Raw genomic sequence first — 26158 nt, 5'->3', positions numbered from 1 at the left:
CCTCAGCATCGATGAGTTCTTTTGTGTGGATGAAGGTGTTGTCGTCCATGAAGAGGTGACTGATGAAGTCATCATAAGTAGCGTTTGCCAAGGTGCCGACGACGCCGACGACCACCAGACACCAAATCAAGAGAGGACTGCGAACCCGCGGGATGTGTTGAATGCCTTCGATGTAATTCGATCATTTTTCGGTGAGCATGATGACGACGTGGCAATGGACCACTTCTTGCAGTGCGAGTCGAGAGCAGTAAAATTGCTGCAAGGCAAGGCTCGGCAAAGTAAGCTGACTGACTTTTGGCAATAAATTTTTTTTTTTTGCAAGCCAGTTCCCTTCCCAGTCTTTTCTGCCTCATTCTCGCGCTAACGAAATTCCTGCAAAAGCGAAATGTTTTGCTTTCCCCGGCGATTTCGTTATTGCGGGTTTCGACTGTAAACACGCTGAGTCATGAGCAAAGAGTATGAATGTACAACCTCTAAAACATGAGCGTTCAAGCTTCTCTACTTTCATTAGCGATTGACCACAAACGCTAATGATTATACTTTAAGATCGTATGTAGGATAAGGACGACCAAAGTCAAATATGCGATCAAAATGACTGTGTAGCAGCGCTCGGTCTTAATTTAGTTTGATCTGGATCGAGGTAGCCCGTGATCAAACGTGCCCCCTTGACAGCAGTATGAATCCCCTTCACAGATTAGTGCACTCGCCCGACTTTTTGCATGACGAATGAACTGTGAATTGCACATTGGCAGCAGCCAGTGATTGTTCCAGCTGTTCTAGCTCGTCATTCGGTTTTAAGCAGCGAGCCAGACCAAATGTCAACATCATTTGTTAGTCCTGCAAGTGTCTTGTAAGAATGGGTGCCTGAACTTCAACAGTATTGCTCATTGTAGACACTCCAATGCCATTTGCACTAAGTTAATAAACAAACCGATCGCACATGGAGCAAAGCAGACGAGCCTGCAAGTGAAGACTCAACCGGGAAACACTCATTGCAAGCCAATCACAGAGTTGAAAGAGTTGTTAGAATTAACGTATGTGTGGCCAAATACATCCGAACTAACGAGAGTTTGACTGCATAAAACAGTGCATATGCATGCCAGAAACAAAGGATGAGTCCGAATGATCTGATGTTCCAAATTAACGAAGGTCGTATTAACAAGGTTTCACTTAATTAATTTATATCCTATTAATTTATATCCTATGTGACTCTGTTACAATGCTTACAAGGGTGTTGCAGAAGTCCTACTCACATATTAGTGGTGTACTCAAGAGCCATGTATGTGGCTGCATTAGATGTACTATGAGGGGCAATCACAGAATTGTGATGTCATTTTTCATTGTCGAGTTACAGAATTGTAAACCTGACAGTTTTCTTTTGAAAAATTCATGATTTTCAACAATGTTTATTAAAAAAATCACCGGCCTAAATTAAAAATATGCTATCAACAGTCATTAGATTTCAACTTTTAAATACAACAGACCACAGCAAATTTGGTGCAGTGGTTGCAGAGAAAAACAATTTCTCCTTTACCATCTAATTACAAAGAAGTCGCCAAGCTAAAACTGAGATGGTGCGTACAAGAAAAGAGGAGACCGATAGGCACTATACAAAGTGTCGATATGGAGTGGAGATAGCGCTACGCAGCAGTGGCTGATGAGGTATGTTCTTGCAAAAGGAGAAGAGTGCGGCCAAAACACAAGCTTTTTCAGAAATATTTATAATAAGAAATGAAGAGATGGGGCCCACACACAAAAAATATGTACAGTACATGCGTGTCTAGCCACCATTGCCCTACATGTGCACACTGTTGGTATCTCAGAGTATGGTGGGGGCTAGCATTGCTGACAAAGTTTGGCCAATTATTGACTGAACCTCCCTGTTGTGCAAATAAGGTTCTGGTTTGAAGCTGTGACAGATGTGAAGCTGTGACAAGCATGCACATCCAGCAATGATTACGGCCCCCAAAAGGCTAAAACAGAGCACTGTAAGAGACTACGAACTACCACAACTACATCAAGGAAACCACCGCTACAAATGGCATTGAAGAAACCCGCTGTATTGGTGGCACAGATCATCCGGAAGGGCACTTCAAGCAAACTGAAAGTAGAGGCCAGCAAAAGTTCAAATCCTTACGTTCTGTGTGTTGCCCATAGCAATTAGGTTAAGGTTAAGTACCTACTGCATAAAGCATAGGCACCATAGTCGACAGGTTCACCATTAGGCTTGTACGAGTAGAAACCTGCAAACAATCAAGCCATACTGTGTCATTTCAAGCAAATGACTCACGGCAGACGTTAGTTCATATCATTTTGTGCTTGCCATTCTCAACAAGAGCCTGCAAGCACCCCACTGTGCTGGAAGGCTCTGGTCGAGCACAACCAAGAAGGCAGGTTACCATTGGCATCCAGGGTGGCCCAGTAGGCCTCACTGGGCGAGGTCTCGTGGCAACCGGGTGGTGGCTGCGGGGGCTGCCCAGTGTACCGGAAGAAGGGGTTCTTCAGGTCCAGGCTATTCGATGCTCGCACACCCCCCTCGAGCTCTAGTTCAATGTCCACGTCGTAGCTCTGGCGCCGATTGGAGCGCAGCACCACTCGACCCCCAAGTCGTTGACCTCGCTGCACAAACAGTGGGCTCTCCAGCAGGCAGCGCACCTGGTACCAGTGGGTCAGGGGCTGCGTTGGACCCGTCGACAGCCACACCGTCTGCCTGATAGGGAAAATCACATCCTGCTCAAATAGCTCTGCATGCTTTGCTAGCTGGCATACTTTGCGGTGCAGAGCTGTATGTAGATCATTTTTGACCATCTAGGGTACATTTCAAGTGCAACCACAGCACGGTTTCTGTTCACATTGCAAGTACAGCCCGGAATCAGACTTCATGCCCAGCTGCAGTACACCATAGCCATTAAGACATCACAGCAGGTCTTCCCACTTCAACAAGTGCTTCTCAAGCCTTCAGTGTGGCTGTCCTCAAGGCTTGCCAACACCTATGTGTAACAATAAGGTGGCAACCTCACCGGTGCCTATACATGGTATCAGCAAAATCCACGATGCACATGCTGTGAATGAAGTGATCTAGTACAGTGACCAGTGACCTTATGTGAGAGAATACCAATATGGCACAGCTCCATTACAATCCTAGCTCCTATATTCACAAAGAAAATTTAGCTTTCAACCCATCTGCGTGCTCCAGACCAGTTGCAGGTTTCACAGTACTGCCATGAAATGCCAGACTGACACCTGTGCCTGTAAGTACAGAGGCTGCTGGCAGTAGCTTCATTGTTTAAAAAGCTCCTATACACTGTCAAGATTTCTGGCACTGCGTTTAGTGTGGCGCTTCACAAAATGGGCATTTCTTTTTGCTTTAGCTCCTCCTGTTACTCTTACATGTAGTCCTGCCTTTATTAGGGATGCATACAGGTATACAGGCTGTTCTTTTTTTTTTTTCTGTACCAAATGACACAGGGCGCTGCACTGATAGCTTGTGATGAGCGCATTTGCACATCTGCTGTCAGACTGTAAGGCTTGGCAGCCATTACAGATAAAGCTTTAATTAGCGATTTTAAAGGCAATATTGCATTTGGAAAATTACGCGATAGAGTAGAATATTCTGCCATCGCACATTGTCACGGAAACAAATGCCTCAAAATTTGCAGACGCTCTGCGCAGTACCATTGCCTACCAAATATATATTGTTTCACTCTCCGATTTGTAAACTGACTCTTTTTTTTCATGCGCCGATAACCAAGGTCACCGTAACGTGGTCATAGTTTGTGCAAATCATTTGAAGTTACTGTACTGATAACTATTTTTTCTCTTTCTTTTTGGTTTCTTGTGTTTTTATGTTGGTGCACTGTAATTAATTTTACACCAGTTTTGTTTTTCTGTTGTATTTACATTTATGCACTGTTCGTTGCCCCACCTATGTAACCTTTACCCTATGCAATACCCTCCCTAGAGGGCCTTTAGGGTTACTGTGAAATAAATAAATAAATAAATATGGAATAAACTGCAAGCCAAAGAACTCGAGCAGAAGTCATCAAAGGTGATTGTCAGAGCCAAAATTAGCATTCCGGTTATCCTGCTATGTTTCGCACTGAGAGAGCACATGGTATTGCACTTGCCCTCGTCACCTTTCTTTAGCTTCTGTGTGCATGACATGGCAAATCACAAAAGTGGCTTGTTGGGCAAGTTGGTACATGGCATTATGGAAGGGAACACAAGCAAACGGAAAGGAAGACCACAAAAAAATCGTAAGGTATGACACAGACAAAGGAGCAGGAAGGGCACCCACCATTTGCTGGCATCCCCTTACGTAATGGCAAATAATTTCTACAGAAGGTGGAGGAAGGTTCATGTAAGGAAAAATTGTCATCCACCTGATTGTAGCACAAAGTTACAAAGGAAATCCAAACGGGTTTATTGGGTTCCCTTTGAAGCTTCGGTCCACATTCGGGTGGATAATTTTCCCAATCATGTGCCCTTCTCTCTCTTTCACACTTGTACTTTCCTCTCTGCTTTTTACTATCCTTACTAGGTTAGTAGCAACTCTAATAGAAACTTTAATACAGTCAAATCTGTCTCTACCAAGTATTTTGTGTATGGGCTTATATCTGCACATCTACACAAGAATGGCTCATGCTTCATTTCGGATCAAGGGCCAACTGGATGAAAGGCAGTGGGCCAGGACAATCTTTTGGGGCCAGCAGGTTTGAAATCATTTGGTAGGGGTACAGGCAAACAGCACCTTGCACCTTCGTGTTCAGGCCAGGCCGAGGCCAGAAAAGAACAGCCCAATTAGTGCAGTACTCTAGTGCCCAATAAGAATCGAAGCCCCTCATTGTCTATTGCAATTTGCTCAAAGGTCAGGAGCTGATACTGGAAGGGGGACAGCCCACACCACACAGACCAAACATCTTTCTAACAAAATAGAAAACAGAGAAATTACCATATTTCACCACTGAGCAGCAATTTTCTTCTTGATCAAGGATGAGACTACAAGATTTGCTTTTGCAGAGGGAAAACGAGGAGCTTATTTAGATAATACCTTTACATTGATTATTAGTATGTGCCATTGTGGTTCTGGCAGTGATGCAGCGAGTCAAGAAACACCTTTTTTGGACTAGAGCTACAGCAATTTGGTTACACAGGCCATAACAGCCACAAATCCCACAAGTTTCTCTACCATTGTTTTAATATCAAGATGCAGCGTTATGAGAGGCATGATAAGGCCATCAAACTATTCTCAGTTTATGATTGTAAAAAAGAAGGGCCAACATCGTCCCACACACACACACACACACACACACACACACACACACAGACACACACACACACACACACACACACACACACACACACACACACACACACACACACACACACACACACACACACACACACACACACACACACACACACACACACACACACGCGCGCGCGCGCGCAGTATAACTAGGTACTGACTGCATTTTCTAAACTGAAATTTCAATTTCAAAAAGCTACCTCCAAGTCCCTCCCCCTAACAGCGACCACCATTCTGGCATGGATCGTGCAACATCAGAAGTGCAAGGCCACTGCTATGTCGGCTGCTCTAAAACAGTCCAAAACCAGATCATACACCTTGTTCGGTATGCTCTGGCATGTAAAGACACAATTCTTTCACTTCCACAATACGAGCAGCACAAACCAAAGAATGCCTGCAAAAAGTATCACAGGCTGATCACCAAGACACACATGCGAAAATGAAACCATGCATGGCGACCGTGATGTATTTCTGGCTGCTGCAACAACTTCTGGAGCTTGCTGTACTAAAAAGCAATGCCTTTGAAATAAGCTTCAATTACTGTGAAAAGCTGTTGCTGGAGATATGATTTCATATCACTAATTTGTGTTGCCAGACTGCTTTTCCATCCAAATTTTTAAAAATTCAATGAAATTTTCTACCATGCCGAATGCACTCAAATTTTACTAGCTTGCTGTGGGACACATATGGTTTAACATGCACAATTTGAGCTCAATAATTTTGGTGTCATGATCTCTTTAATTAACCTCATGCTCGGCAGATGGGCGCCGCAGCCTCTGGCGGTAGTGCACTCACACGGATCCGGCGAAGGCCACGTCAAACCAGAAGGCCAGCCCATGCAGCTCTCCCGACTGCATCAGGCTGAACTGCAGGGGTATCTCGATGCAGTGCAGGTCACTCTCAGTGGCACGCTCAAAGTCTACAGTGTGCCGCAGTGACTTGGCAAGGCAGATGCGCACATCAAATGTGTCCTGCGTGCAATGGTACCTCTGAAGCCCAGCTCCCTCCCCAAGTTCATCACAATACACGCACCAGGAATAAAATGAAATTAAGGCACCATAGAACCTTATTGATACAATCTCAATTTGTATGATTTCCCAGCACTAACATTTACAATCGAGAACACAAAACTGACCCCATACAATATAATCAGGAAAATGCGATCCACTAAAATTTACAATCGAGAACACAAAAATGACCCAATACAATATAATTAGGAAAATGCAATCGTATAACATGTTTTCTGCATTCTAGATCCCATTTGAACAGGAAAAGCTGCGAAGCATGCACAATCAAGAGCAATAGCAGGGTGTCTACCAAGTTGGCATTTCCAAATTCCCCCGAGTTTTCAATGTTTTCCTTGAGTACCTTTGCAAAATTCCCTGAGTGACGCAGAACTATGTTTTATGTCAAGATGGGCTGAAACGATGTCGCCCGATGCTGTCACTCTCTAGCAAGCATGTGAAAAAATTTTTTTTAGAAATGTCGATCCAGTTTAATACCAAGGAGTAGCGTTTCTTTTATTCAAAAAGAGACTAGAAGGGAAAGGTTAAAAATGCACAGCAAATAAAATGTATTCGAAAAAAATTTGAAAATTTAGTCGGACATTTTCAAATACGAATAAAAAGGAGATGTATAGAGAACCAAATATTTTCTAATATGAGCTGTTTCTATCAACTGATAGCAAGCTCAGTGGTACGAGGGCCGAACTTTGTCACAATTGACATTTTCTCTCAACAGCTTGTAAGTCAACCTCGACTGTCCTGACATACCCTCAGCCCGCGCACGAAGCCTTAGTATTGTGTTTCACTGCTTTAAAGAGTTTATATTGGTTTGCATGAGGGACACCTGCATCTCAACATCAGCCAACACTGTTTTTTGAGCTCAAGCTCCTTCAAAACGGCGGCAGCACGCTTCCTTTCTCGTTCATTCCTCAACGCGTAGGTCCTTTCTGTTCTCATCCTCCTTCCACCGCTCGTTCGCCCCCAATCATTTGAAGCATCTTCTTGGTCAGTTGTACAGTCAATGTTCGATTTTCCGAATTCCCTAGGGGCCGCAAAAATGTCCGAAAAAATTGGGCAGTAGGAAAAAAATGCACGTCTTTTATTGCCCTTCAGGGCTCAAACCGCTACAGGCACATTCGACAAAGCTCTGAAGGCCTGTCTGTACATGTATTAGTCTTATCGGTGCTTGTACTGTGACAGGAGATACCGGGTACACGAGTATATAATTAAGGAATACATACTGCGTCCCGTGGCAATACTCCTTCCCACGCTTATGCTTCACTGATATACTTTTGCGTATGCTTCACCAAGTAACATTTCTGTACAGAGGCGAAGCTGATGTTCTGGAACTGGCATTACGTAATGCACCGTGCTTTCTGAGCTTTGAAGCCAATCGTGAGGACCCCAAATGCGGAGTCGCTGCAATTCCTGAGAGCAGTGAATTCTTTCAATGAAAAACACTGCACCCAACACCAAGAAGCTTAATAGTGAATGTTGAAGCAGCTAGGCCTAGCGTTGCCGAAGTGGTGACTACGGCTGCCAGCAGATCTGCATACGAGAGTGCCAGTTTGAGGCGGCGAGGTAATCAAAGTGGCAGCGGTGCAGGCTTTCATTAATGCCATTTCGGACCGGCAGTATAGCAAAAAAAAGTGCGGAAAATCAGACGGCGAAGGGTTCCTGCGTCCGAAATTTCAGACGTTCTGATACATTGACTCTATAGGGTATGTAGTTGTACCGCGAAGCCGTCCGAATTATTGTACGTCCAAAACGTTGGTCGTTGACTGTACACTGATAATTCCTCAAGCTGACAACACGGCGTCAAAAACGATTCGTTCCGATTCCTCTCTGGTACTCAAGCCAGCATTACCGCGAGTTTGGTTCCCTTTCAATAAAGTTACATTCCATTTCAATAAAATTACAGCTAATTTTCCCTGATAGAAGCACGAATTCCCTGAGTTTTCCCTCAGTATTTCCAGACTATTAAACAACCTTGAGAATTCCCAGTTTTCCTGGTTGGTAGACACCCTGGTTAAGTGATGTTCTCGATGCTTAATGGAAAAGTAAAACTTCTGCTGTTTGCGAACAGCTGAGCACATCCAGTTAAACCTTCGTAAGAATAGGGTGTTGTGGGTAGCAACAATTGCTAGCTGCCAGATATTTCTAGGTGTGGGATAGGCGGACAAATAAATGAAAATCACACAGACTGAATCAAACATTTAATTTTTTGCTTAGAGCCTTCACTCGTACTCAGAGTGACCAAAATTCTGTTAAGCTTGGTTCGCAGGTCGCTCAGAGTCTCAGTGGCAACTGTAAGATCCAATTAGCTTGAGCTGCGTTGACTAAATTTAGGGTTCTGGGATCTGGCATTTCAAATGCTCTTAAAGCTGGTAGTACCTGGCATCAATTCCTACTTGCCTAAACACCATACTAGTGGCTCTGTGGCTGCTATGACGGTCTCCCCAGTTGTGTGTGGATTAAACTTACCACAACAGGCTGCCTGAAGTATTCCTTGACTGCCGCCTCTCGCAAGCTGGAAAGGTCCACACCATGGAAACTCTGCTGGTACCTGTACAAATATCCCACACCATGTCAAGACTGCTTGCCCAAACCAAGCGCATGTTGGTGTTACGCAGTCTAACTGCAGATTGACCGCAAGGAAATTGAAACATTGACACAGTTGTTCTCAATGTTTTCATCAACACATATTACAGAGTGCAAGGGTAGCTGAGTGAGTGAGAGCTTGAGCATATTGCGACGTGTCAGCACACTCAGTACAGCTGGCAGAATGCCCATATTGCCAGCAGATGACACTCAATCGACTTGGGCTACCGGCACATCAAATTAGTCTCTCCTATGGGAACCGCAGAAACAAGGATATATATGGGCACCTGCATTCATGACCAACTTCAACCCAAATGATTGATGACTTGGTTTTAATGGTAAAAGGGCCAGATCTGGTCAAAGAGTGCCAAACACATGATGCAATGAGTTAACAATGGTTTATGAAGTCTAGGATGGCAAATCAGTTCTGCAGAAACCTGTAAGGTGGAGGAAAGAACATCAAAGGGAGAAATTGGTATCCACCCAAATTGTAGCATGAAGCTATAAAGGAGGTTACCCATACATGTTCCTCAGAAAGAAAGCCTCACAGTTGAAAAATTTGTCCTGGTCCGGGACCCGAACCAGGGACCAACACCTTTTTTGGGCGGTTGATCTACCATCTGAGCTAACCAGCAGGCTAGCCGATCGTGGAGGGAGGGCGAACTAATTGAGAACTCGAGGCACTGGGACACTGAAGAAGGCAAATCAGTTCTCTCAAACCCCGCAAGGTTGAGAAAAGTACATGAAAGGGAAAAGCTGGCATCCACCCGAATCGTAGCACAAAGCTACAAAGGAAACCCATGCGGGTTTCTCAGGAAGAAAGCCTCACAGTTGAAAAATTTGTCCAGGTCTGGGACTCAAACTGAGGACCAACACCTTTCCTGGTCGCTCTACAATCTGAGCTAACCAGGAGGCTAGCTGATGGCAGAGCGAGGGTGAATTATTGAACTCAGAGGAACTGGGATACTGAATACGTAACATATCTACCATCTGAGCTAACCAGGAGAGCTGGAGGACACCTAATAACACTGACTAGACTCTACACCCGGAGAATTACCGTTCATGAATGAACCTACAGGGTCACATTCATTATCTTCCAACAGTGTTCGCGGGGTGTAATTTTCGGCATGGACTGCCTGAACCAACATGGCGCAATTATCAACCTAAGCCGAAGTCAATAATGCTAGCCGAAAATCGTGTGATAGTGCCGGAGAGCTTTACCAGCTACTGTGCCTTGAGTGTGCTCAAAGATCAAGTGAGCATCCTGCCTCGCTCCAGCATTGATAATTTCGTCGGTACCGAAACACCAGCAGACGTAGAAGGCATTACCAAGCGCAACCAACGCCTACTGGTCAATCATTGCATCGCAAGAGGGATCGCTTGACTGCAGAGGGAAAAAAGTGATGCCGACTTAACTTCTCCTAGGAAACTAGCTACGAGTTTGTCCTCACAGATTCTGCCTTACCTACCTCGACGACCATAGTTCCCAAACCAGTTTTCAACATAAATCCAAGTCTCACCATGAGTAAGCAGCAAAAGCTCAAAAGTCTTTTACAAAGATACAAAGATTGCTTTTCGACGTCATTGAGGATTCGCCAAATACCAGTTGCAAGACATCACATAATCAAACAAAACACTCAACCACTCCACCAGAGCCCATATAGTTTCGACGCGAGAATGTGAAGCTAAAAGGCAACAATTCAATCAGTCATGTGTGCTGCACGCGCGAGAAGAAAATAACTGATTTCTTCAAGGAAAGCAGCTCTGAAGCGAGTGAAACATTTTTATTTGAGAGTTTGCTTGTCTCCACACGCGTCTACTGCCAAGGTACGTCATTTACATTCCTAGGTTTCTCCACTGGCTTATAACCGCAAGTTTTTCATTACAATGATATTCCGAAATAACGAACGAATTTCAGCGGTACCTCGTGCTTCGTTATACAGTGAAACCTCGTTAAACCATAGTTTCATTTCATTTCATTTCATTTTTATTCCTTAAAGACCCCGTAACGGGGTATTACATAAGGGGTGGGTTACACAGAAATAAGCAGAAACCATGTGTTAATCTATGGTGAAAGGTGATTGGCGACGCTTTCTATGAAGGTGGATGGACAAGGGATGGCAGCGGTGTCGCCCGGAAGGCCATTCCTGTCAGCAGCTGTACGAGGAAAAAATGACGTAGAGAAGGTAACGGTGCGTGCACGTGGGCGCGTGACTTGAAGAGGATGACCAGTGCGACTAGATATGCGTGTTGGTGGAACAATGTATGGCGAGATACCCATCGAACTACGAAAAAGTTTATAGAATAAAGAAAGCCGGAGCTTGCAAAAAGTACGCACTAAACGGTAGTACTGCTTAACAGAAATAGCATGAGATCGCCCACTTACCTGTCGAAAACGGAACTCGGAGAGAGTGCGAAGAAAGGGGAAAAAACATGCAGTATTTATTTACTTCGCATGACAAACATGTTATTTTCGTTTGATGCCGCCGCAGCCTAGCAGCGACGATAGCGGCCACAAACTTGCTGAAGCTGTGAGCCAGCCAGCTTTTCAACCAGCCCCTTCTTCTCGGCCAAACACTCGCATGGCAGATTCCTTGTTAGCGTTGCATCTTTTGCAATTTTTCTTCTATATTGAGCACCCGGCATCTTTTTTATTTGAGTTTCGGCATGACACGAGTTCTCGCTTGCACGACGTTGAAACGCTCTCTGGCACGGCGCCAAAATGATCTTGATATTAATGTGGCTTCATGCGCAAATGCACAGGGCGCATGGAGGCCGTTGTGCTGATCTCTGAGGCTTGTTGTTCTGCAAGGCCGCCCGATGGACACGACGCACCGCCGTGTTTGCGCGACGAAAAGTGGAAACACTATGTGTTAACCAATACGTACGCAATAAGCTGGAACGGTTTATGCGGATACAAAACACATTATGTTCAATGGGCGCCGAGTCAGGAATTTGACTTTACTACTTTTAAAACGAAACTGATGATGATGATGATGATGTGTGGTGTTTTATGGCGCAAGGGCCAGGTTTGGCCAAAGAGCGCCATGACAGGTGGTAATGTTGACGATGTATTGTGGATGACATGCACAATGAACTCATCATGGTAGATGTGATATGGCTGTAAAAGGGCCTAAAATCTGTAGCAATAAGTGGCGTAGTTGCTAAAATAATGACGGTGACTGGGCAGTGATGTGGGCTATGGCAGTGATGTGGGCTATGGCAATGGGCTGTCGTTAAAACACTGTGCAATAAAACAACACTGAGTCCAGAGTTTTAAGAGAGCCCTTGAATGCAGGGCTGTTAGTCACGTGCTAAAAATTGCCTGGCCAAATGATTTTCAGGATGTCGGTTTCTTCTAAAAAATCTAAGACTGTTTGCAGTTTGAAAAATGGTTCGTCACTAAGAAAAAATGCAGGATGGAGAGGTATATTTTCGCGATATGCAGAAGGGAAATACTTTTTCCTCTCCGTTTCTATTGCAGGGCACTGGATAAGAGCATGGATGACTGTGAGGCCATCGCCGCACCTACTACAAGTAGGAGGATCCCCGCCAGTCAATAGGTAGGAGTGAGTACTGTAAGTGTGTCCTATTCTTAATCGGCAAAGAAGTACTTCTTTGTACCGTGCTGTTTTCTCACTTATCCAATTCCGCAGCTTTGGTTTTATAATGTGTAATTTATTCAAAGTTTCTGTATCCCACTCTGCTTGCCAGTGATTTCTTAATTTACGGCGCAGGAAGGGCTTTAGGTCTATGGCAGGAATGGGGATATTTCCATCTGTGTCGCTAAAACTCACTGACGTAGCGTTTTCGTCAGCAGCTACGTTCCCTTTTATACCTTTATGGCCGGGTACCCAGCATAGTATAATCACTTGGTTGCACATATATGCAGAGCACAGCAAGCTATACAGCTCATTCAGAACGGGATTCTTATGTTTTCGTAAGCTAATTAGCGCTCTCACGACACTTAACGAGTCTGTAAAGACAACAGCCTTAGCGACATTTCTGCGCCTTATGTGTTTAACAGCCGAAAGTATACCGTACGCTTCTGCCGTAAAGATACTGGTGTGTGGGTTTAGTGGCCCTGATGTTGAAAATGAGGGTCCGAGAGCTGCGTAAGCAACACCAGCTGGAGACTTCGAAGCATCTGTGTAATATTCGTCACAGGAATACTTCTCTTTAAGTTCAAGAAAATGAGATTGTATGTGAGCCTCAGGTGCTTGTTTGGATATTTCTAAGAAAGAGATGTCACATCTTATAGTCTGCCACTCCCATGGCGGTGGAAGCCGTGTAGGAGTCATTAGGACATTGTGTAAAAGAGGGATCCCTGTATTTTCTGAGAGTGCTTCCAACCGAAGGGACAGAGGAGGCCTAGTGGCCGGGCGGTTACGAAACAGCGTAGCAGTGGACCAGTCGCATATAGTGGAATGACAAGGATGTTTAACATCTGATCTAGCTTTCAAGGCGTAGGAGAAAGTTAAATATGTCCTTTGGTAGTGTAATGACCATTCGTTTGACTCGACGTAGAGGCTTTGCACAGGGCTAGTCCTAAAGGCGCCTGTAGCAAGGCGGATACCTAGGTGGTGAATAGGATCTAGCATTTCCAAAGCGCTTGGTGCAGCAGAATTATAGACTATTGATCCGTAGTCAAGCCGTGTTAATATTAGACTGTTGTAAAGTTTTAGAAGGCACCGTCTGTCGCTTCCCCAAGATGTACGTGATAAGAGTTTCAGAAGATTCATAGTCTTGAGGCACTTTGATTTCAGATACTTGAGGTGGGGTACAAAATTAAGCTTACTGTCTAAAATGATTCCTAGAAATTTGTGTTCATGGCTCACAGATAGCCGTTCTCCGTTTAGATCTATTGCGGGGTCCGCCATTATGCCTCTCTTGTTAGAAAATAGGACACATGTACTTTTTTGTGGGTTTAGTTTGAAACCATTTTGGTCCGCCCACTTAGATAATTTATTTATGCAAAGCTGTACTTGCCGCTCGCAGATACTTAGGTTACATGATTTGAAACCTATCTGGATGTCATCCACATATACAGAATAAAACATGCTACGTGGTATGGCAGTCTGGATCGAGTTCATTTTGACAATGAAAAGAGTGCAGCTCAGCACACCACCCTGTGGAACACCAGCCTCTTGCGTAAATGGACGAGACAGAGCGTTACCAACTCTAACACGGAACGTGCGATTGGAGAGGTAACTCTGAATCACGTTCAGCAAGTTGCCTCGAACTCCCATTTCAGACAGGTCACGGAGGATTCCATAGCGCCAGGTTGTGTCGTATGCCTTTTCCATATCTAAAAATACTGATAGAAAAAACTGCTTGTGGACAAAGGCATCTCGGATATTTGTCTCGATGCGGACAAGGTGATCTGTTGTGGATCTACCCTCCCTAAAACCGCATTGAAAGGGATCGAGTATCTTGTTGCTTTCAAGAAAATGGATGAGGCGACGGTTAATCATTTTCTCAAATAATTTGCATAGGCAACTTGTCAGAGCTATGGGCCTATAACTGTTGGGTGAGGAGGGGTCCTTGCCCTGTTTGAGAATGGGGATTACGATAGCTTCTTTCCAGGCAGAAGGAATGTAGCCGGCAGAGAACATGGAATTGAAGAGTGACAGTAGTGTTTTTTGGGTTTCAGGGTGTAAGTGTCTAATCATCTCATACATTATTCTGTCACTTCCTGGAGCAGACTTGTTGCAACAGTTCAGTGAGGCCTGGAACTCAGCCATTCCAAATGGACGGTTGTATGCTTCGTTAGATGTGCTTTTCCGACCCAAATGCAGCTCTTCTGCTAGTCGCTGGTATTTTAGAAATGTATCTGTGTAATGAGATGTACTGGAAATGTGCTCAAAATGTGATCCTAGACAGTCTGCCTGATCCTCAAGAGTGTCTCCTTGTGTATTTAATAAAGGTAAGGGATGAGTTTCGCGGCCTTTTATTTTATTCACCCTGTTCCAGGCTTTTCGTTCGTCTGTGTATGAATTGATGCTGCTTATGTAGTTTTTCCAACTTTCGCGTTTAGCGCGGCGGCGCGTTCTTCTACCTTGCGACTTGATCGCCTTGAAATTAATCAGATTCTCTGTGGTTGGGGAGTTACGAAGGAGGTTCCAGGCCTTGTTTTGCTTTTTCCTGGCTTCCCTACACTCCTCATTCCACCATGGAATACGTCGCTTCGATGGCGACCCATTTGTTTGGGGAATGCATACTGATGCAGCCTCAATAATGAACGCGGTTATGTATGCTACTGCGTCGTCTAAGCTAAGATCAGAGATATCATTCCATGGCAGCTGTGTTAGTTCGCGAAACTTTGTCCAGTCGGCTGAGTCAACTTTCCATCGAGGAAGATGTGCATGACACTCACTTTGTTTTTTAAGGTTTAGAACGACGGGGAAGTGATCACTTCCATAAGGGTTATTAATGACATCCCACTCCAGATATGGCACAATTGTACTAGACGCTATGCTTAGATCTATCGAAGAAAATGTTTTGTGTGTAGAGCTGTAAAATGTTGGCTTTTTCTTGTTCAGCAAGCAGGAACTTGAAGAGAATAGAATGTTTTCTACAAGCCGTCCTCTCGCATCACAGCGAGAGTCGCCCCACAGTGGGCTATGCGCGTTTAGATCACCGACGACTATGTAAGGGCGATGCAGCTCATCAATAAAGGTTTGAAATATTGTGCTAGAGAGTTGATAACTTGGGGGGATGTATACGGACGCGATAGTAACTAGTTTATTGAATAGCACTGCTTGGATAGCAACTGCCTCAAGAGGAGTTCGGAGTTGCAGTTGCCGACAGGCAACGCCTCTGCCTACTATTATTGCTACCCCGCCGGACGATGCAACACCATCATCTCGGTCCTTCCGGAAAATAGCGTATTGCCTAAGAAAGTTTGTTTGTGTAGATTTAAGATGTGTCTCCTGAACACACAGCACCTTTGGATTGTATTTGTGTAAGAGTTCTTTGACATCATCGAGGTTGTGGATCAGACCTCTCACGTTCCAGTGTAATATTTGTGTATCCATATTGTTTGTGTTTATGTGCTGTGTGTCAAGAGGAGTCAAGTTTGAGAAATGACTCACGGAGCCGTTTCAGGCCCCGTGATTATGGTACGGGTTTTGTCTTTTTTGGAGCGGTCGCGAGACTCGCGCCGCTCCCGAGGCGCTGGATGCGCCTTCTGGCTCGGGGTTGTGTCCATCGACTCTTGGGAGCCGCTGGACTTCCGCTCACACAAGCGGGGTGTTTTCACCTTAGGCCTTGCCTCGAAAAGCAGGGCCTTGGAGGCCACCAACCCAGAGGTCGATGGACCCTCCTTCAGAGATGGCGCAGCAGAGCCGGCTGCTGTCGCCTGGGGGGCTGGTGGCTCTGCCACGGCCACATTCTTTGTGGTCCGGGCCGAAGCCGGAGTCTGTTGCGGCGTTGCCCCCTTACGCGCCGCAGCAGCATACCCTGCGGTATGAAGAAAGGAAATGCGCTTTCGCGCTTCCTGGAAGGAAATGTTCTCTTTTACTTTGAGGCTAATTATTTCTTTTTCTTTCTGCCATGTAGGGCAAGCCCTAGAGAAAGCTGCATGTCCGCCGCCACAGTTGGGACAGTGGAGTGCGCCATTACAATTATCTGAAAGGTGATCCTGGACACCGCACTTTGCGCAGGTTTGTCGACCCCGGCAACTTTGTGAGCCGTGGCCATACCTCTGGCACTTGAAACATCTCCGAGGGTTCGGGATGTATGGTCGGACTCGAACTTTAGTATACCCTGTTTCTAATGTTTCTGGCAGCACACTGGACGCAAAGGTAACGATCAGATGTTTAGTTGGAATTTCTTTGTTTTCCCGTTTGATTATGATTCTCTTTACTGTGGTGACGTTCTGTTCCTTCCAACCTTCTAGAAGTTCTTCCTCGCTGAGATACAACAGGTCGTCGTCGGAAATTACTCCTTTGCTTGTATTCATGGATCGATGTGGAGTCACTGTTACGTTTACATTACCGAAGGAGACCAGATTTGGGAGCTTGTCATGCTGTTGTTTGTCACGGACCTCAAGCAGGAGATCACCGCTAGCCATTTTTGTGACTTTGTAGCCTGGGCCAATTGAGTCAGTGAGACATTTCGCAACCGTGAACGGCGATATCATTCTAACTGTCTTTTCAGGATTTTCACTATGAATAACGTGAAATCGTGCGAACGTTTGCTTAGGTTGACAAGAAAATAGCAGCTTTTCTTCGGTGCGTCCTCTTTTGTTAAGAGGCCGATCAGACAGACGGGGGAAGGATGATAAATCCATACATGTTTATTTGATTTCGGCAGCCATGCCAGCCACCCACCATCGAGCCCAACAAGGGGACGCTACAAGACCCGAAGGAAACGCAGACGCCAGCTGTACATAGCCGCTATAACCTAATATAATAGACCCAAGGTTGGATAAACTACACCAGGTTAACCCTTGCCGCCAGGAAATAAGGAAGTAATAAGAAGTGAAGAGAAGACAGGAAAGATAAAAAAGGTGAGAGAGAAAGACGAAGATGGAGAGAAGGACAGGAAAAGGCGACTGCCGATTTCCCCCGGGTGGGTCAGTCCGGGGGTGCCGTCTATGTGAAGCCGAGGCCGAAGAGGTGTGTTGCCTCCGCCGGGGGGCCTTAAAGGTCCAAACACCCAGCATCGGCTCAACCCCCAGGATCCCCTTTTCCCCAGACACGGCTAAGCCGCGCACGGCTACACGCGGGAGGGTCCAACCCTCGTGTGCTCGGGTACGTGGTGTCGCAACACACCAAACGCCTGCTGACGCAGACGCCCCTGCGGGGTTTAAAACGAAACTACTGTTTAACCGGGTACGGTTTAACGAGGTTTTACTGTATAGAGATTTGACAGTATTGCTCAACCAATTTTTTGGGAATTCATAACTTTAAGGAAGCTCCACAGAAAACACGAATGAATGGTAATAATTATTTCTTTTCAGTATAAGAGCTCAGAGTTAAAAAATTTTAAGTACAAAATAAATGCAAGAAAGAAGTTATGAAGATTTGTTAATGTCAATATTAGCCACAGTGTTGCCCATGCTATGCGGGAAACAAGTAGCTTCCCAAATGTGAAAACAAGTAAGTTCCTATTGTACAGGGAGCATTTGGTTTTACTCATTGCAGCAGGCACTTGATGTGCCTAGTACTGCATTCTTAGGGCTCACAAAGCAATCATGAATGTGAATGGTCTGCACGGTGCAGCAACCTGGTGGCATAGAGCTCAACCACACACAGTAGCAGTAACAAAATGTATTCTTCTTTGCTGCTGGTGTAAATTTTTCACAGGAGTGTAATCATTCACACTTTGTTTTTGTAAATGTTTAAAATGTTTTACACTTGCCTAGAGCAATATTAGCTCTTTCTTTGGCAGGTTAAGCTCTGCGTGGCTGGACGGGTGGCTGGACCGTGGCTGGACCGTGGAGACCGATCAGGCGGCTCACGTACGTCTATGCCAAAGTTCCTTCATCAGCATGAGTTCATGCCTTCACCGTTCTGTCGAACCGTTCTGCTAGTGTGTGATTACCGGAATACCAGACACGTTCGGAGCTACGACGGAATGCTAGCAACGCACGCTGCTTCGATAGCTCTCGCTTGGGGTTGACAGCCAAGCCACTAGCGGAGATGTTTAGCGCAGGCGCCAAAACAACCGGAAGTGGGCAATGTGACGGTGCATCGTGACGCAGAACCAGTGAAGGCGGAGCTTAGCCCCGATCGCTCGGCGAACGAGTGGAGGAAAAAAAGCATGGCTAGGGAAGAGGGTAACTTGTAATCGCTTGTAGCTCCATTAATACGTAACGCTTCACTTAAATTATGGTGCGAATGTTCTACTTAAGCTGTACCCTACGCGTCTACAAAATTTGTCCGAACCGTTTCAGGGGCCGTTAAAGTGCTGGAACCGAATTCCTGCTGGAACCAGTCGTCCTCACTTCTCGACCACGCTAAAAATTTTGTGTGTATCCTTTTGTGTGCTGATCATTGCTCTAACACCTCACGGTCCCTTTGTTCTCGCGCCTTCACCTCCGGCCTGTGGGAATCCTCGGGCCCCATGACCGTCACAAGAATGGCGAGCGTCATGTCGGGCACACGGGTGCCAAGCAGGTTGGGGAGAGAGGAAATCTTCCTTTCGAGGGTGGCACACGGGAATGGCAAGCACTATCAGTGCCCCCCGTGTTTGTCCCATTAGATCTCTCTGACATTGCCCGAGTCTCTTTGGTCACGAGCAAGCGGTGAGTGTGGAAGGCTCCACCGCCGCTCCAGTTTTTTTGCACATGCATAGTGAACCGCGTTTTTGCTGTGGCAACCGCCGCAGCCACCTGTAGCCCCAGTTGGTAAGTTGGAAGCCCTACTTCGCCTAGCATATTACAGTCAAATCTTGTTAATTCGAACACGCTCAATTAAAGCTTTTGGTTTATTCGAACTGAAGACAATGTCCCGTGATATTTATGTGTATTACAATCGGCAAAAACGCCCAGTAATTCAAACGTGCAAGCATTTGCGACAATTAATTCAAACATGCCACGCTCCAACAATGCTCTCAGCAGTGCGCCAAATCACGCGGCGGCGCCTCCAACGAGCATTGCTCTGACCACGTCATAGATGAAAGGCTTAGGAGAAACCCCTCACCCTTTATGCCATACGCAATTAAAAAAAATAAAAAAGACACTGCAGAAATTTCACCCACTTTCAAATGGCAAGGTCGTTTCTGCGTTGCACCGCAATGCCCCAGCCACACTGGCAGCAAAATGCGCACTGCGGGTGGGATCGGTCCTGGGCCGATTTTTCGTGGCTCGCCGCGAGCGGAGGAGACCAACGCAAGTGCGGGAAACTGGTATCATGCGGACTCACCCGTCCACTCTATTCATACTCCCGTCTGGTTCAGGTCAGACAGCTTGTGCCGCACTATCATCTGCTCGCGTCAGCTCTCGCTCGCAGTTATTTTGGTTGGCTTCGTCGGTCTCGTTTGCGGTTGTTTTTTTTACAATGACGCGTCTAAACTAAGAAGTCCCGATGGAAAGGTTGTTGGATACACAGCGCCATATCTGATTCTGTACAGCATGACAGCCCCAAATACAAGGACACAAAGGCTCACTCTCAGTGTCTCATTTTCCTCGATTTTTTAATGCAGCGACGCCACAGCAGAAGGAACCACATCAACATGATTGTGATCAGTGGCAACAACTTCCTTATCTCAATAAGACATGAGCCGCATCAAGAAATCGGGACAAAGAAGGTAAACACTCCACCGATCTGTCAGGAGAGGAAGGCAAAAACATCTGAGCACGCAGAGAGAAGCCGCAGCGGAGGCCCAGTCTTGGCCTCAGCAACTCTGCTGCTTCAGTGGTAGAGGTAATTAGCACTATCAAGCAAGTTGGTGGGAAAACAACTCTGCTTCCCTCCCACCTTTCCTCGCAACTACGCTACCCTAGCCCTCCTACTCAACTTCCTAATAACTCCCTCATCTTCTACGGTCTCTGCACCAGCGCCGGCGCCGCCAGCCCTGCCAGCCGGGCGGCAGCTTAGCCCACTCCTTGAAGTATCAATTTCTACCATTATGAGGAACAACGTGTTACCCGGCATGGGCAGTTTCATGGTCCTCACTCGCCGTGTGCTTGCGCACGCCAATATTTTAGGACTTGTGCTGTTTGTGCATCGAGCTATGGTGCACAAACAATTCAAAAACATGTATATCTTTTAATTCAAATGAATTTTCGGGCCCTTCCGAGTTCGAATTATCGAGATTTGACTATTCTCTCCGTGGAAGCCTTCAGTGATGTCAACTACACCTAGCTGGCCTGCTCAAGTGTTACTTGCAATCATAATAAATGCTTTCCGAGTGTACACTTGGTTGTCGCCTATTGTTTCCTCAAGTTTGTAACGGACCGCAGTTGATGGGCAGGTGTAAGCCAACCGTGCGGCTCGGTGTGGTGAGGCATAGCACTGCTGTCCCAACAGGCCACAGCAATGGTGACTGCAGATACTACACATACGTTAGTTTCTAAAGTGGCCTTCAGCTTACTGAACATCTGAATTCATTCCCACTCGCATGCAACCGTGCGAGCACAAATAAAACATGTTCAGCATAAACCCCGAAATCACACAGCAATAAGTTTTGCGCACCAATGCCATAACAAATCTTTCCGCAAAAGTGAAGTGGCGTGCTGTGGATGCTAAATTCAAACTGAAATGTAAAAATCCCCAAGTGGGAGTTGGGGTTAGATTTGTTTTAGCTGCTCGTGGAACTCTAAAATGCTGCTTCCAGAAAGCCCTTGTCTACAACAGCACAAACACACCAGCACAAACATCTCCAGTTCGTCATCCTGTGCCAAGCCTCACTCAGTGAAAAATTGAATGTCAACCATGCTTTCTTGTTAAACGCATATCAGACTGAGAGGTTTTCGCATTCTTCAAGAACAGCGGTGATCTACTCTTGCCAATACGAACGGCCACACTTTGCATGAGCCATGGTTCCGTACGCACAGCAAGGAAAATTGAGAGCACCCTGCTCATTTTCCCTCCATGGCATGTACTGCCCTTTATATTCATTTTGTTGTTTCACAGCACCTGCCAAAACATTGGCACTTCAAATTCATCAGCGTTCAATATATTGGACGATGCAAGCGTGATCACGCCTGTCAGAAGTGCACTTCCAGGGGTGCAGTGTGTCACAGCATTCAATATCTCATATTTGGCAGTGAATAAGAATTTTATGGACACGTAGTACATTGCTGTAGTTTTTCATAGAATTTTCAAGGGAATTTCACAACTCCTCAATATGGACAATGTTTTATATATCTATGTTTGATATATTGAGGATATACTGCATAACTGGAGACTAAGGCATCCACGCTCATAACAAGCGGCGAAATAAATGGAGTGTGAAGTGTCCATTTTATGTGCACTTTCATTCACAAAACTACCAACCTTATGTAAAAAGCACCATAAATTCACATTGAGGATCACCAACTAGCCCAGTGACTTTGCTTAAGCTATAAACATATTGAAAAGATCACTTTTCTGCTGGGCAGGGCTGGAAGCAGCCGAGCGAGTTTTGAAGCAGCTCTGGGAGCAGCCAATTTCGCACATGGAAGCATGTTTAGAGAAGGAAATTTTTGTTTTGGAGCAGAAGATGTGCGTAGTGGAGCATGCTAGGTAAGGATCAGCATGAGTGAAATACAGGCAGATAAAGAAAAGCTAACGTTTATTTGACTTTAAGAACACTATTAGGTTACGGTGAATCAGTTCTGCAGAACCTCACAAAGTGGAGGAAATTTCACCAAATAAAAAAAAGTCGTACACCCGGCAAAGGAAACTTGTATACGTTTCTGGAAACCACTATTAACAACTAAATATGGTTTTATCCAAACAGCATCCCTTGTTTGTTGATAGGCTTTTGTTAATGCTAGTCAAGAGCTTTCTTTTTTGTACACAATCAACTAATATTTCAGTTTCATTAGCTAATGTTAATTACCTTTATTGGGTAAGAATATTAGATAATGCAAATCATAGGTTGCTTTAAATCCAGTTATTACTCATGTCTCAATATCCTCCACAAATTTTCATTGACATCTTGTCAATCAGGCAAGTTTATAAAGCTAGCTAATTAGAAGCATTCGTGTACAATGAACAACAAACACTAACTATGACAACCACGCACAAAAACCATCAACTAACAGTGAAGGCTGCTCATGTAATGCCCTCAGTTATTTCATTCTTGGTGACTTTCAGTTGACAAAGCAGAGTTAATTGTTGGTTATTGCATGTTTGCCAGAATTTCACACTACTTGGCGGAAAGAAATAAAGAACTTACATTCACGAAAAGAATAAAGCGCGAAAAAAAGTTCAGTGGCTTTCAAATCAGCATCGCCAACCAATATTTTGCACAACCTCGATTATTAGGGCTGCAATGTTTTTTAAAAATTTTCTGACTTGATTAGTGCAATTTCTGTCGTTCACGCATTCTCCAACCCTATACGGCCGCCACTCAGCCACTAATTTACATACTCGGTTTGCGGCCAAAAAAGTCTCATTTTGTATGGTATATGGTTTTGCAGAATATAGAGTAACGGGAGTGCAAATCTGAGTCTGATTACTGTTACCACAGGATGTTTCTGGTCAAGAAGTTTCAAGAAAGCAAGAAGCTCATTTGTGAGCGTGCCACACTACTATCACGTTAACCGGATGTGCTGCACATGCAAAATAAATTTTTATGTTACACACATGGTGTCCGACAATTATTGGCGCAGGTTTACCAATAGGGCTTACAAGCGAGCCCTGAACTGTATGACGACAGACAGTACAACTTATTCATTCAGCTGAGAGCGTGGCTTTCTTTCCCGACCCACAAAAAGAGCGCCAGTTCAAATCATCTTTAGCCAGTCCGCATGACACAAACGTGTAAGATTTACATAAAACATTCGTAATGCATTGTATAGCACAAAGGATTTCTTTTTTCCTGTGGCCAAGTTGCAAAGAGCCGCCATATACACTCGCACTCCAAATACGTCGACGCTGAAACGGATTGCTTTAGCTTGACTTCGAGGGATAAATGCTACCGAACACATAGCTGTGTGGTTGCCACTGAACATGAACCTCCCAAACAAAATTGAAGTGTTCTGGCACAATTGGCACAGCACTTCCATCCTTGGCTGGGTTGGCCCTTCTGCTACCGCTATTTTGAGTGCGCATGTTCATTGCACAGGTACAGGAAGCTCAGTACGGTAACTAAATAATGCAATTAAGTCAGTGTGGGTCAACTGTAAGATATATGACACAACACAATGCGTTCATAGCCAAGCACTGTCTTGCTCGTCTGGTGAAAGCAGTGTACTTTTATCTCAATAATAGTCTCATCAGAAACATGTCTAGTCTCGTGGAAAGCATTTCCTTTGTGGACATAGTCACCACAAAAATAATTTTTTCCAAAGCCATGAATGCACAATGGAAGTACTGTACGTCTGCCGTCCTTAGCGCTTAGAGGGCCAGCCACGCTCCTTCCCCAATTCCCAATTCTGAAATACACTGTTAGGTGGCTTTCAGTGGTGGCTCTATAGGTGATGCACACCACCTATTGGAACAAAGCACCGACTATCACCACCATTGAAGTGGCGCGACCTCCAGAAAGCTTTTAAAAAATCTTTCATTGCGCAGCCACCTCTTATATCTTGCGGAAACTTGATTTTACTGCATCGATGCATGCTAGCGGGAACCATGGTGACATCAGATTATTTGCAGTTTACTTTGTTTAGTGCAGCTTGCTCACACTAATACTTGCCTGCTTTCGATTTGGTAACATTTGGCGCATTGTTTCAGATAAAGTGTGTGACGAAAACGGACGTGATGTGAAGTAGCACCAAAAATGAGAAGGGCCAAAACACAGCACTCTGATCTTCCATCTTTTCTTTTTTTCTAATTTCTTGAACTGTCTTCTGTAGTTTCTTCCATCCTGTCGACACACCAACTAGTTAAGAAAAGCATGTTGCTCGTTTTGTTCTTAATCTACACAAATGTTACCGCAACACACTTGCCCATGTGGTTTTCCCATACATGAGCAATTCCTTATATTGTGATGGCAGTTAGATAACCTCTTCACCACTTGGCGTCTACGTTTTTATTTCTTTTTGAAGGAAATTGTGTTTTGTGAAGGCAAATTTTCTACATCTATACTCGCGGACAACTTTTCTTGGCTAGACGTGAAAGCTATGGGGACGGAAAGCCTGCACATGATTGTATTCATACGCACTGTAGGCCAGCCGAGCTCGGTATCGCTTCTGGTTTCTCCAACTTTGCCCAACTTCTTCAGGGTGTCTACCAAGTTGACATTTCTAAATTCCCCAAGTTTTCCAGGTCTTCCCCGAGTGCCTTTGTGAAATTTCCTGAGCGACACAGAACTTTGCTCTATGTCAAGACAGGCTGACACCATGTCGCCCAATGCTCTCACTCTCTAGTATGCATGTTAAAAAAACAAAAAATCTCACTCCAGCTTGAACAGTATAGAATAGCGTTTATTACGTTCGAAAAGAAAACATAAGCAGGGGTTAGTAAAACACACAGCGAATAAACTATCTTCTAAAAAAATGGTAAGACCTATTGCAAATCAAGTCGAACATTTTCGAATATGAAGCAAAAGGAGATGCAGACAGAAACAAATAGTCTCAAATACAAGCTATTTCTATCAAATTATAGCGAGCTCAATGGTATGAGGCCCGAACTTTTCCACAAGTGCTATTCATTCTCAGCAGCTGGAAAGTCAACCTACACTGTCTTGACATATTCTCAGCCTGCAAACAACGACTCAGTGTTGCGTTTCACTGGTTTAAAGAGTTTATTTTGGTTTGAATGAGGAACACTTGCATCTCGGCGTCAGCCAACATTTAGTCAAAAAAGTGGCGGCACACTTTCTTTCCCGTTCATTCCTCAATGCGTCGGTCCTTTCTCTTCTTGTGCTCCTTCTACCGCACGTTTAGCCTATGGATGATTTGAGGCATCCTCTTGGTCAGTTGTACAGACAATGTCTGATTTTTCAGGCTCTCTAGGGACCATTAAAACGTAGCAAGAAATGGGAAGTCCGAAATAAACAATGCATGTCTTTTACTGTCCTTAAGGGATCCAATTGCAACAGGGCTGCTAGTATACTTATTAGACATATCGGTGCTCGTACTGTGACAGGAGACGGTGGGTGCACGCGTGTTTAATTAAGGAATGCATACTGGGTGCTGTGACAATTGCCCCTTCCCACACTTGCTAGGCTTCACCGCAATGCTTTGGTTATGCTTCACTGCACAACATTCTTGTATTGAGGCGAAGATTACTTTCAGAAACTGGCATAATGCAACGCGGCATGCTTTCCAAGCTTCGAAGCCATTGGCGAGGATTACAAAGACTGAGTAGGCGCCATTGCTAACAGTGGCGAATTACTAGCAGTAGCAAACATCGAAGTAACTAGGCCTAGCGTTGCCACGGTGTTGGCTAAGGCTGCCAGCAGATCTGCGTGCGAGAGCGCCAGATTGAGGCGGCGAGACAATCAAAATGGCGGTGGTGGTAGCTTTGATTAATGCCTTTTCAGACATGCGGTCATGGCAAGAAGTCTGGAAAATCAGACGGCGAAAGGTTCTTGCTTGAAGAGAAACTTGGGCGAGTTGGTGGTGATTCAGGTTTCAGAAATTGACAGTGCAAAACAGACAAAAACGAAGGAAAGGAACACTACACTGGCGCTGTGTCGT

At 45.0% G+C, this 26158-nt stretch overlaps 1 protein-coding gene across 6 annotated transcripts in view; it reads right to left on the bottom strand.

Moving 5' to 3' along the window:
• The window catches only part of Art4 (arginine methyltransferase 4), a 178020-nt gene that overhangs the window by 71580 nt on the left and 80282 nt on the right, over positions 1 to 26158 (bottom strand). For 2 of the 6 annotated variants that reach the window (XM_055075537.2, XM_055075535.2), the window contains exons 8-11: positions 8797 to 8878; positions 6104 to 6279; positions 2400 to 2710; positions 2180 to 2243 (exon numbers count right to left, since the gene is read on the bottom strand). In XM_055075537.2, the coding sequence (XP_054931512.1) occupies positions 2180 to 2243; positions 2400 to 2710; positions 6104 to 6279; positions 8797 to 8878 (633 nt within the window). The remainder of the gene's footprint in view (positions 1 to 2179; positions 2244 to 2399; positions 2711 to 6103; positions 6280 to 8796; positions 8879 to 26158) is intronic. The other 4 variants (XM_055075536.2, XM_050186123.3, XM_055075538.2 and 1 more) reach the window with 2 other exon arrangements.

This window comes from Dermacentor andersoni, chromosome 11 (assembly GCF_023375885.2).
Source record: "Dermacentor andersoni chromosome 11, qqDerAnde1_hic_scaffold, whole genome shotgun sequence".
NCBI classification, from domain to species: domain Eukaryota; kingdom Metazoa; phylum Arthropoda; class Arachnida; order Ixodida; family Ixodidae; genus Dermacentor; species Dermacentor andersoni.
The sequence above is the reverse complement of the archived record's forward strand: the minus strand, read 5'-3'. Positions and strand labels throughout refer to the sequence as shown.